This window comes from Branchiostoma lanceolatum, chromosome 13 (assembly GCF_035083965.1).
Source record: "Branchiostoma lanceolatum isolate klBraLanc5 chromosome 13, klBraLanc5.hap2, whole genome shotgun sequence".
Lineage (NCBI taxonomy): Eukaryota > Metazoa > Chordata > Leptocardii > Amphioxiformes > Branchiostomatidae > Branchiostoma > Branchiostoma lanceolatum.
In genome coordinates, this window is record NC_089734.1 from 953,832 (window position 1) to 965,953 (window position 12,122).

Consider the following 12,122-nt stretch of genomic DNA (forward strand, 5'->3'; position numbering starts at 1 on the left):
ATTAAAAGGTTGACATTCGTATTTACATTATATACACGAATTCTATCGGAATGCCTGCAAGTAATTATAATGTTAACAGCCAGCTCCGTCGCATGTGTCACATAGAAGTATATATATATATATGTAACTTAATTTTAGCTACTTTAACCGCCACTAGTCAACCGCTATAATTTCATCAAAGCAAATATTTGATCACTAACATTTGGGACAGTGATGTTTGTTCACACTGTTAAAATTAAATGCACTTAGCTACTCCCTTTCCCCCTAACTGCTAAGATTACCAACCGCAATATCAAATGGATTTACAGTTACCGTAACAGATGGTAAAATCTGTCATGTCCTTGGTGCTGAACTACATGTAAAGCAGCTCTAGTCTCTAGTTCTAAACCTCCACTTTCAGGGCTCGAAATTCATCTTTGGGAATAGGTGCACTGGTGCACCCAACTTACAAAATTGGGTGCACAGAAAGAATTTTGGGTGCACCAGATGAAATAAAGTTGAATGTTCTTCAGAACATAATTACAAAGTTTAACGCTGCTGCCTTTCTTAAGAACTTCAATCTAAGAAATTGTATAGCTAACTTTAATAATACATTAAATAAAGTACAGCAAAAAGTTATCATGCTGTTTTTTATACTTACAGTTCAAGAATATTCTGCATACTAGTGTACAATAGTACCTTAACCCTATAGGCTACAAAAATATATAGGTGCACCAGTGCACCCAGAGTCAAAAATTAGGTGCACAGCTCCAATTTTGGGTGCACTGGGTGCACATGCACCCACTATTTCGAGCCCTGACTTTACACATTCAGGTGATGGATTCCCTGTACGCATCATCACTCATGCCTCGCCACGAGCGTCTACTGATTACTGAGTCAGAGGGCAGGACTCGCGACAGCACTAGTAGCTACATCCGAGCACAGAGCCTTCAAGTTGTTGTTGAGCATTGCTAAGTATGAAAACATGGTGCAATGATAGGGGTGGGTACCATTTCGCTGGACCTGATTCGGACTTTTATAACATCCAAGAACCGAGTCCAAAAAACCTGAAAGCTAAAACCTGAGTCCAAAAAAAACTGAACAAAGTACAAATATATGTTTCTATTTTGTTTGATAAAAAGTGTTTTGAGTGTCCCTTCTGACAAAAAAGGCATTTAGAATAAGTGCAACATTCAAATATCAAACACTTATCTTGAAAGTTTTCTCACCAAGAAACTTTTATAGTTTTTCGTGTCAGTATTAATTCACTATGCTTAATATTGGTATTATATATTTAATAAAACTAAACATCAACTGGACAGGATCAGGTCCAGGTTCAGGTCCGGACCTGAACCTAAATCTCTGGACCTAAACTTGGACTTGGACCTTATCAAGCCAAACCGGTATCCACCCCTATGCAATGATATTAAAAATATGCAACTCTGTACAGGCCATAGATGCAACAAGGTATCCTGTCCCTGGTGCTGAACTACTTTCCAGTAGATTTGGAGACAGTGTACTACGAATGAAGATCTTCAACTGACATGGCTGTCTTTATATACTAGCAACAGTGTAACAGGTACTGCCTGTAGAAGGGCCATTCTGAATATGAAAAGATGATACATGTCCTTAAGGGGTGAGCTTAGACTGTTCTGTCTATAATAATTCATATTATGATGAGCTAGAAAAAGACAAAATGCCATAGATGCTACAAGGTATCCTGACCTTGGTGCTGAATTATTTTCCAGTAGATTTAATGACAGCGGTAGCCAAATGAAGATCTTAAACTGGCATAGCTGCATTGAAATACTAGCCACAGTATTACATGTACTACCAGTGAAAGTGCCAATCTAAATATGGAAAGATGATACATGTGCTTAAGGGATAGCTCCCATTGATTACAGTGCAATCTCTGAGGGTTGGACATGTGACAACATAACTACAGTATAACTGTTACAGCACTCCTGGCTATATCTGAGCCATGAAGTTGTAATATTGACTACCAATAACTATGAGGTTTAGACATGTGACAACATTACTACGGTATTGCAGCAAGCAAAGATATGATGTCTAGCCTAACAAAACTTCAGGCCATAGATGCAACAAGGTAACCTGTCCCTGGTGCTGAATTACTTTCCAGTAGATTTGGTTTCAGACTATAACAAGTGAAAATCTTGAACCAACATAGCAGCCTTCAAACACAAGCCACAGTGTTACATGAAGATCTTTATTGACACAACAAAAGCACAGCGACTTTCGTAAGGTCTACTACATGCATACATACATACATACAAACGAATAAGTGCATAAAATGAGTTTGATTACACACAATCATATGGGATAGAGCACTGCCAGTGGAAGTGCCAATCTAAATATGGAAAGATGATACATGTGCTTGAGGATGAGCTCCCATTGATTACTGTGTAATCTCTGAGGGTTACACATGTGACAACATTACTACGGCACTCCTGGCAATGTATCAGCCAGTAAGTCATAATGTTGACCACCAATAACACTGGCAAAATCACTGCTTATGGCTATTCTCTTATGTGTATAACAATTCCAATTATGATGAAAAACAACATGTCATTGATGCAACAAGGTATCCTGTCCCTAGTGCTGAATTACTTTCTAATACATTTGACATCAGAGTAACGTAAAATGCATTTAAGTTTGTCTAGGTTTAATTTTGTGGTAGTGATCCAGAGAAAATGGAGTGTTTTGGAAGTTTTAAGTTCGCGTTTGAAAAAATAGTAGCGCTACAGAAACACAGGCAGAAATGTTTGCGGTGGTTTTAAGTTCACAGCGAAGAGCTCACCGCAAAAACCGTGAACATAAAACCACAGCGCACATTTCTGCATTTACAATACTACAAATGACGATCTTCAACTGAAGATAAAGATACAAAATAGAACTACAGATATTGAATGTGAAATTGCCATCATAAATTTGGAAATACACCATGCCTAAGAGGAAAGATCCATTGATTATTGCATAACCTTTCAAGGCAAAAGATGAAAGGGATTTATCACTGCACTTGCAGCTATATTTGAGCTGTGTATCCAAAATATCGGACATCAATAATTCCTACAAAGTCATTGCCTAAAGCTAACATTGTTCTGTCTTACATTATTATAGATTCAGACGTCACCTCTCCTTGGTGCTGAACTTGTTTCCACCAGATATCATAGCAAGTTGATTTCTCATAACTTTAACAAGGGTAGTATTTTCTATTCTGTATCTATAACTGTATAGCTGGTATAACTGATATTTCATTTCAAGTGGCATAAGAGGCATGCCTATGGAAAGACCACTGTAAAGTTAAAGAAGGCAATTTCGTGAGTCTCCAAGGAAAAAGATGCAGTACTACTACTATATTAATAGCTACATAGCAGTGAAGCCAAATATTGACTATTCATAATGCCAACAAATCTGTCCATAAAAATTCAAGTCATTATGGATTCCTAAGTACCTGTCCTTGGTGCTGAACTTGTTTCTACGAGATATCTTAAGTGTTTTCCCATGTCTTCAACTTGCCTGATTTTATCATTACCAACAAAATCACTGTCTAAAGCTGATATTGTATTGCTTATATTCTAATCATCATTGATTCAGGTGTAATATGTCCTTCTTGCTTAACAGGTTTCTAACAGTGTTTCTCATATCTTGAACCAGCATAGCAACCTTCTATTATAAGATATACAGTATAAGATGTGCCTGTCCTTGGTGCTGAACTGGTTTCTGGTAGATATCATAACAGAGTTTTCTTATATCTTCAATCAGCAAAGTACCTTCTATCACAAGAAATGCAATAGGAGAGGTAAAGGAATTACTGTGTCTTCAAGAGCCACTATAGATTTTGAAAGAAAGGGATCTAATGAGCAGCCCACAAGGGCAAAATGTGCACCCATGGCTACAACTGCCATAATAACGACTGTCAATAATGCTAGAAAAATCACTATTCAAGGTACTGTCTATAAAAATCATCAAATCACCATTGATTCAGATGTACCTGTCCTTAGTTCTGAAAGGGTTTCCACTAGATATCCTAAGTATTTTCCCATATCTTGAGCCATTGTAGCACTTTCCACTACAAGAAATACAGTAGGAGAGGTAAAGGAATCATTGGGTGTTGTAGAGCCACTATAAATTTTGAAAGAAAGGTATCCTATGAGTATCCGATAAGGGCAAAAAATGCAGCCATGGCTACAACTGCACACCATAGCCGTAGTTATGACTGTCAATAATGCTAGAAAAGCCACTACTCAAGGCTGATACTGTTCTGTCGATAAAACTTCAGATCATCACAGATTCTGATGTGCCTGTCCTTTGTGCTGAACTGGTTTCTGGTAGATATCATTACAGTGTTTCTCATATCTTCAACCAGCATAGCACTTTCTATTTATTACAAGAACATACAGTATCAGAGGTAAAGGAATTACTGTGTCTTCAAGAGCCACAATAAATTTTCAAAGAACAAGATCCCTTGGGTGAGTTTTAAGGGCAAAACATGCCGTAGAGTTACAACCATACCCATGGCTAGAACTGTGCATCAGAGCACAAAAATCAGGCATCAATAAGGTCTAAAAAAAAATGCCTAAAGCTTCTATTGCTCTGTCTATATGGTGGTTCTGAACTGACTTCCAACAGATATCTTAAAAGTTATGTTCTCACATTATGAACCACCATAGCATTTTTATTACAACATATACAGCAACAGGGGCATAAGAAATATTGCCACTGTAAAATTCACTGTAAATTTTGTAAGAAAGAGATCCCTTGAGTTGACCACAGGGGCGAAACATGCAGTAGAGTTACAACTTCACCCATGGCTAGAACTGTGCACATTTATCACAGCCCTGATATTGACTTACAATAATGCCTACAAAAACTCTAAAGCTGATACTGTCCTGTCTATAAGAATTTTAATGATATAACCTGTCCTTGGTACTGAACTGGTTTCCATCGGATATCATAAGAGTTTTTCCTCATAAATTATGAGCCACCGTAGCAATTCTTATTACTTAAAATACAGCACAAGAGGCATAAGAGGTATGGCCTGTGAAACATTCACTGTAAATTTCTAAAGAAAGAGATCCCTTGAGTTGACCACAGGGGCAAAACATGCAGTAGAGTTACAACTTAACCCATGGCTAGAACTGTGCACATTTATCACAGCCCTTATATTGACTTACAATAATGCCTACAAAAACTATAAACCTGACACTGTCCTGTCTATAAGAATTCTAAAGATGTAACCTGTCCTTGGTACTGAACTGGTTTCCATCGGATATCATAACAGTGTTTTCTCATATCACGAACCACCATAGCATGTTTTATTGCAAGAAATACAGTACAAGGCCCAGAAGAGGTATGGCCTGTGGAACATTCGCTGTTAATTCTGAAAGAGATCCCTTGAGTTGACCGTAAGGGCAAAACATGCAGTAGAGTTACTACTTTACCCATGGCTACAACTGTGCACATATATTACAGCTGTAATATTGACTATCAATAAAACCTACAAAAACTCTTGCTTACGGCTGATATTGCTCCGTCATTAAATCTTCCAACTAGTGTTAAAATGCCTTATAACTTAACATGTGGTCACAACCGAGCAACCATATATTGGCTATCAATAAAGCCAACAAAAACACAACTTACAGACATGCTTATGAGAATTCCAATTCCAATGGATGAGAACACTTTAAATATCTAATTCCTGAAAAAAAACTACCTTTGGCAAAGAAGTGAAAGACTCATGATTATATCTACATGGCTCACAACAGTCATTAAAGCACTGATGAAAAACACTGCCGCTCTGCTATCTATAGGATTTCCAATTATCACGGTTAAGAACACAGTCACACATTGACTATAGCAAAAAAAGATTCAAATGTATTCAAGGTATGGCCTGTCCTTAGTACTGAACTGATCTCCAGCAAATATGATAAGTAGTAGTATCCAGTATTAGATTATACTGCTGTAGGGCGCCACACCTAGTTAACTTGTTAGTTCTTAGACATTTGTGGTAAGAGGACATCACAAAAACAGATCTGAAGGATGTGGTGAAAAATTGCATGTGTTTTTACATGTTTTCCCTCAGACTCTGTTTTCTGCCACTGAAAATTCTGCCAATGAGTTCCCTTGAATAATGTCTGAAGGCAAAAAAAATGCAACAGACCTAAAAATTAACATTTGAACGTCCAAATATTGGCAGTCGCCAATCTTACAAAATCAATGCTTAAGGCTGTTATTGGACTGTCTATGAGAATTCCGATTAGCATGTTAGGTGTCCTTGGTGCTGAACTACTTTCCAGTAGATATGATAATGATCTATTAACATATCTTGAACCTGCATTTTTTCCAAAGAAATTCAAATATATTTTGTACCAAGAAGAACCCAATTAGTATAACACAGGTGCTGCATTTGGAAGAGCTACAGTGTGGATTTGAAAAAAAACACAATGCCAACTGAAGGAATGAGTTCCCTTGCTTAACAGCTGACAGCAAAAATATGCGACCCACTTACAAGACAACACATGTGGCCCCATCTAAGGCCACACCAATTTAATTTCTTGGTTAACAGAATTTTGCTAGATGCTAGATTGGAAAATCAACATGAAAACAGAATCTCAGAGGAAAGTCTGTACTTTGGTGAACACAGTTTCAGGGAGTGAACAGGGTCAGGTGCAAGTTTTTTACCCCAGCCTTCTGTTTTAATGATGTCCTTGTGCTAAAATTTTTACACAAAAAAATCTGTTAACCAAGAAATTAAATTGGTTTGGCCCCATCTAAGCAGCAGTCAATAATCCAACAAAATCACTGCTTTAGGCCACACCAATTTAATTTCTTGGTTAACGGATTTTTATTTAAAAAAAAAAAAATTTCGAGAAAGAAAAAACATGAAAACATGCAGAAGGCTGGGTCATGATTTTTTTTTCTAAAATTTTTTATTTTTTTTGGAAAATAAAAATCCGTTAACCAAGAAATTAAATTGGTGTGGCCTTAGGCCACATCAATTTATTTTCTTGGTTCCAAGACATTTTGAAGTAAAAGTTCAGTTAGCGGTCAAGATGAAAACAGAAGGCTGGGAGGAAAACTTGCGTCTTACTGCATATGTACACCCTGAAACTGTGGGCACCAAGGTACAGCCCTTAGGCCACACCAATTTAATTTCTTGGTTAACAGATTTTTATTTTCCAAAAAAAAAAAAATTTGTGAAAAAAAAATCAGTAAATGCAGTCATGATTAAGTATTTCTCCCTTCCCTTTGCTTTTACAATGTCTGTTTGCTAAGTTGTCATCTTAAAATGTCTGACAACCAAGGAAATAAATTCATGTCGCCTGAAAAATGTATTTTTTGAAACCTTTGAGGGCATTACATGCAAAGCCAAACACTAGCCATCAATAAGCCCAACGAAAACACCCCTGTCAACAAGACTTCCAATTAGTAAAGGAGGGAATGATTTCAATCTTTAATTTGGCCCCGGCAGCGTTATTGACAGGCTGTCACTTATCGGAGGGTTCGTTCACTAAGAGGTCAGTGACCTGACGACCTTTGACATAGGTCATTTGTCAGGAATCCAATGAGAGGCGTCGAGTAATTTTGACAGATTGATGTTTCGGCTGGTTTGATTTTTCGGATATGATTTTAGCTCAAGGGCGAATTTTGGAGCATAACCATGGGAATTTATTGAAGTAGAAATGATTGCATTTGTACAAAAGAGAAACAATTTTTACCAGAATATGATTATGAGTAGGATTCTTGGACAAGGCATTTATCTCGTATGCACGGCAATTGGTGATCTAATTTTGATAAATATATCTCCTTATCAGGTCATGTTAGTGATTTAGCTGCCCTCGTATTTCCTAAAATTATGAAAGAATTTTCTTATTTTAAGAATTCATAACGATAGGTAGGAATCCCTTGATAATAGCTACTCAAGCAACTGGATAGATTTCTTCTTCTTCTTTTTTTCATGTCCACAATCGTAGTAATGATTATTTCGGCAAAGATTTTATGCATAATATTATCTATCCAGTTGCTTCAGTAACAGTTATCTTGTGTATCTTACAACCTGGATGTCTAACCTTCATTGAAGTATGAATAGGAATCATTTTTCCATTTAAATTTCCCTCCCTAAATGCGGCAGCAATCTCAGCCATTCCGGATATTCCATACAGGCACGTTCCCTTAACAGTTCCGCCGTTGAGCCAATGAACACATCTGATAACATCAGCTACTTTAGAGGACAGAATTCCCATGAATAAATGCACAAACTAGCCTACGGATTTTCATTGATATCTACAAACACCATCCCACCACCCTGTCAATCACTATGCCCCTAAAAACTGATTTGTGAAAACATTTTTCAACGTATATCCAGTTCATAAACCTGTTGTCAACCACTGTCCCAAATTTCCGTTGACACATTTTTTCAAAACAGTCAGTATTCAAGTGAGAAAAGAAATTCCTTCTTCGAATGCACCGTACCAACATAGCCCCAGTAATCCTGCCAGAGTATTTCCCCAGGTTTGTGACAGCCCGATTACATTGTGAACGTTTAAGCGTTAATTCCATGACATTAACTGCCAAACTAATCCATCAAAACATCATCAAAGACTAGTAATACATATAACAGCACTGTAAAATGTAATCTTTCCTTCCTTTATAATGACATATCCAATGACGGGGCATCTACACAACATGCAATGGGAATCTACAAATGAATGACATATTTATGAAGGTAAGACACCCAGGGAAACAATCTATAAAGACAATTCAAACCCTACAACTGGATAAAATTCATAGCTTTACTTCCGGACATTTCGAGTGACACTCATCACTCTTCTTTAGCGTCACTAGAATGAATTGGCAAAACAAATCAATACAAGATATACAGGACAAAAAACGGGACAACTGTAGGACAAAAACAATACAAGAGGCGTGTTTACCAAAACGCACTTACTCGCCTCCAGAGTTTCATTGATAAACACCGTCGCAAACAATATCAATCACTATCCCCCCCAAACTCAGCCTTGCAAGAATATTTTCAGTCTATGCCAGTGAATAGTGAGAATATAAAACCAACAACAAACAGGACAAATACAGGACGAAAACAGTATGAGAGGTGCGTTTACCGAAGAAGTGCATCCACACATTCCCCCCTGATCGGCATGGGACAGAAGGTGTTGCCGCGGCGACGTCAGCTCGAGCCCACAGTCACACAAACGGCCGACTACACCGCACTGTTACACAGTCAGCCGGATCGCACCGGAGAGATGTTACTATAGGGCAGGTGGGGACAGTCTCAAAATCTACATGTCTCCTGGTACTGGAGATTCTCTAGAGTCAGGGGACTGTTTCAGAAGTTACATGTGTCCTGGTACTTGAGATCCTCTAGAGTCAAGGGACAGTTTCAGAAGTCGATGTCAGTTCAAGCGCACAGTCACACAGATGGGGGACAGTCTCAAAATCTACATGTCTCCAGGCACTGGAGATCTCTAGAGTCAGGGGACTGTTTCAGAAGTTACATGTGTTCTGTTACTGGAGATTTTCTAGAGTCAAGGGACAGTTTCAGAAGTTACATGTGTTCTGTTACTGGAAATTTTCTAGAGTGAAGTTACATGTGTTATATTTTTGGAGAGTCAAGGGACATTTTCAAAACTTCCACGTCGACTAGTACTGTATTGGAGTCAGGGGACTGTTTCAAAATCGTTTCCTAACAATATCTGGCATTATTTTTCAGGATCAACAAATAAAACTGGTATGGCAATTTAGCCTGATAAAGAAATTCTATTCATCATGTATAAGAACATCACAACAGATCCCAGGTTCTACACAGTAGTCTGTCCTTGGTGCTGAAAACACTGTCCAACAGGGTATGACACATTAGAATCTTAATCCAGCATAACCACCCCAAAATATCAGCAAGGGATGTGTATTACTTAGACATATCCTCCTAACAATAACTGCACCAGGCCATAGGACAGAATTTTGTTTGTTTTGATGCATTTCTTTTCTGCCAGAACATCAGTATCAAAGTGTGTTCTAAAGTTACACTTGTCATATAAAATGTGTTGGAATTTTGTTCGAGTTAACACCAACATTTCCGGTCCATCCCCAATGTGGTTCAGTCCAGCAATGACTAATGTCACGTCTGATATCAGGATAATAGTCTGGACTCTCGGTAAGGATTCAATTACATCTCCAGCCAGACAATAGCTCGCAGACAAACGGTCCCTGCTGATCGCTCTATAAGCATTACACAAAATTTATTGATATAGAGAGGCTGGTTGCAGTGAACTGTGTCTTTGTCTGATTGGGTAGAGTCCAATAGAATAACCAAGAGTTGTTATTAATCTAGATTGACCCCGACATCATTGAAATGAATGGGGAAATCCCGCGTGAATTTGTCTAGCAACTTTGGCACTTTGCGAAGGATAACTTTTTTCAAAATCTATATTTTACCACACTCTAGTGCTCGGCTTATCCGTCTAGACACTATTAATTGTACTTTGTAGTTGACGAAAGTCACTGTACTTTTTGATGCGCCAATGAATCTTCTCTATCTGCAACTATCAAAACATACATGTATGTAGCAGTCTTTGACTGACATTTGTGATGAATTAGGATATCTAAAAAACCCATGAGTCCAATAGAATAACCAAGAGTCGTTATAAATCTAGATTGACCCCGACATCATTGAAATGAATGGGGAAATCCCGCATGAGTTTGTCTACCAACTTCGGCACTTTGCGAAGGATAAGTCTCTCCAAAATCTGTACTTTACCACACTCTAGTGCTCTGATAATCCATCTAGATATGAAATTCAGAAGAGGATTTCTCCACTTCTTGATTCCCCGGGACGTTTAGCTACCAGACAATTTTCCTAGATACTCACATCCCTACATATTAATCAACTACGATGACATGAATGCGTTTTTTTCATACATTGAACTGGCTGTGTATGATAGATGACGCTTTTAAAGAAGTTAAACCAGGATATACCAACACTATCTTGTACTTTACGCACGGTAACAGTTACTCAAGCAACTGAATAGATTTGGAAGCGGTCAAATCTACATGTATCCAGTTGCTTGAGTAACCGTTGCCTTGTTTATCTTATTACAGCCTGGATGTCTAACCTTCATCTAGTACTTTAATGGCATGGTTTAACGGAATTTTGAAAAAAATGCTAGATTGGAAAATCAACATGAAAACAGAATCTCAGAGGAAAGTTTGTACTTTGGTGCACACAGTATCAGGGAGTGAACAGGGTCAGGTGCAAGTTTTCACCCCAGCCTTCTGTTTTCATGATTTTTTTGTGCTAAAATTAGAAAAAAAATCTGTTAACCAAGAAATTAAATTGGTGTGGCCTTACAGTAAGTACACAGTTGCCAGAATCATGTTTTATCATACATGGAGCAGACACTCAGCTACTGGTGGGTGATGAATCTTCCTCTTAAGAGTAAGGAATACAGGAAATGCCGGGCTAAGTCCTTGGCTTCACGTTAAACGTTGGACTTCCCTAATGCTGCTACTGATAAACCTAAAATACACCTCCCAGAATCAGCCCATATCATACACGAAGCAGACATTCAACCAGGTTCATGATAAATTCCTTCCTAAAGAAATAACACGTGAATGCCCGATTAAACCTTTTACTTCACGCTGAGATCACAACTTGATGTGAATACTACTGTTTACTACTGATGATAAACTTTAAATAAATATACACCTCCCAGAATCAGCCCATATCATACACGTAGCAGACATTCAACCAGGTTCATGATAAATTCCTTCCCAAAGAAATAACAAGTGAACGCCCGACTAATCCTTTTACTTGGTGTTAAACATCAGTGCCTGATAAACTTAGGTACATGTTACGGGGCTTGAAATACTGGATGCAGAAATAAGCACTTTGTGCATCTGAATATTCGTGCAGGGTTACATTAATGATTTTTCAAAGCTCAAAACTGTGTTTTTAGCAGGTTTTCTACTTCTTTGTGCCATGCACCCAATTTTTTTTTCTGTGCGACTTAATTCTAAGGTCAGGTGTACCTGTGCACCTATTCCAAAAAGCGAATTCTGAGCCCTGATGCACATAAGTCCCAGAACCAGACCATACCATCATCATAACA

The 12,122-nt window shown here is 38.0% G+C and overlaps 1 protein-coding gene across 4 annotated transcripts in view; it reads right to left on the reverse strand.

The window, feature by feature from the left end:
- The window catches only part of LOC136446808 (neurofilament heavy polypeptide-like), a 57,716-nt gene that overhangs the window by 27,074 nt on the left and 18,520 nt on the right, over positions 1 to 12,122 (reverse strand). Inside the window, exon 1 of one of the 4 annotated variants that reach the window (XM_066445403.1) lies at positions 9,120 to 9,231. The exons of the other annotated variants lie outside the window; for them this stretch is intronic. Coding sequence (XP_066301500.1) covers positions 9,120 to 9,140 — 21 coding nt within the window. The 5' untranslated portion in view covers positions 9,141 to 9,231. Of the gene's footprint in view, positions 1 to 9,119; positions 9,232 to 12,122 lie in introns of those variants that run through there. 4 annotated transcript variants of the gene reach the window in all.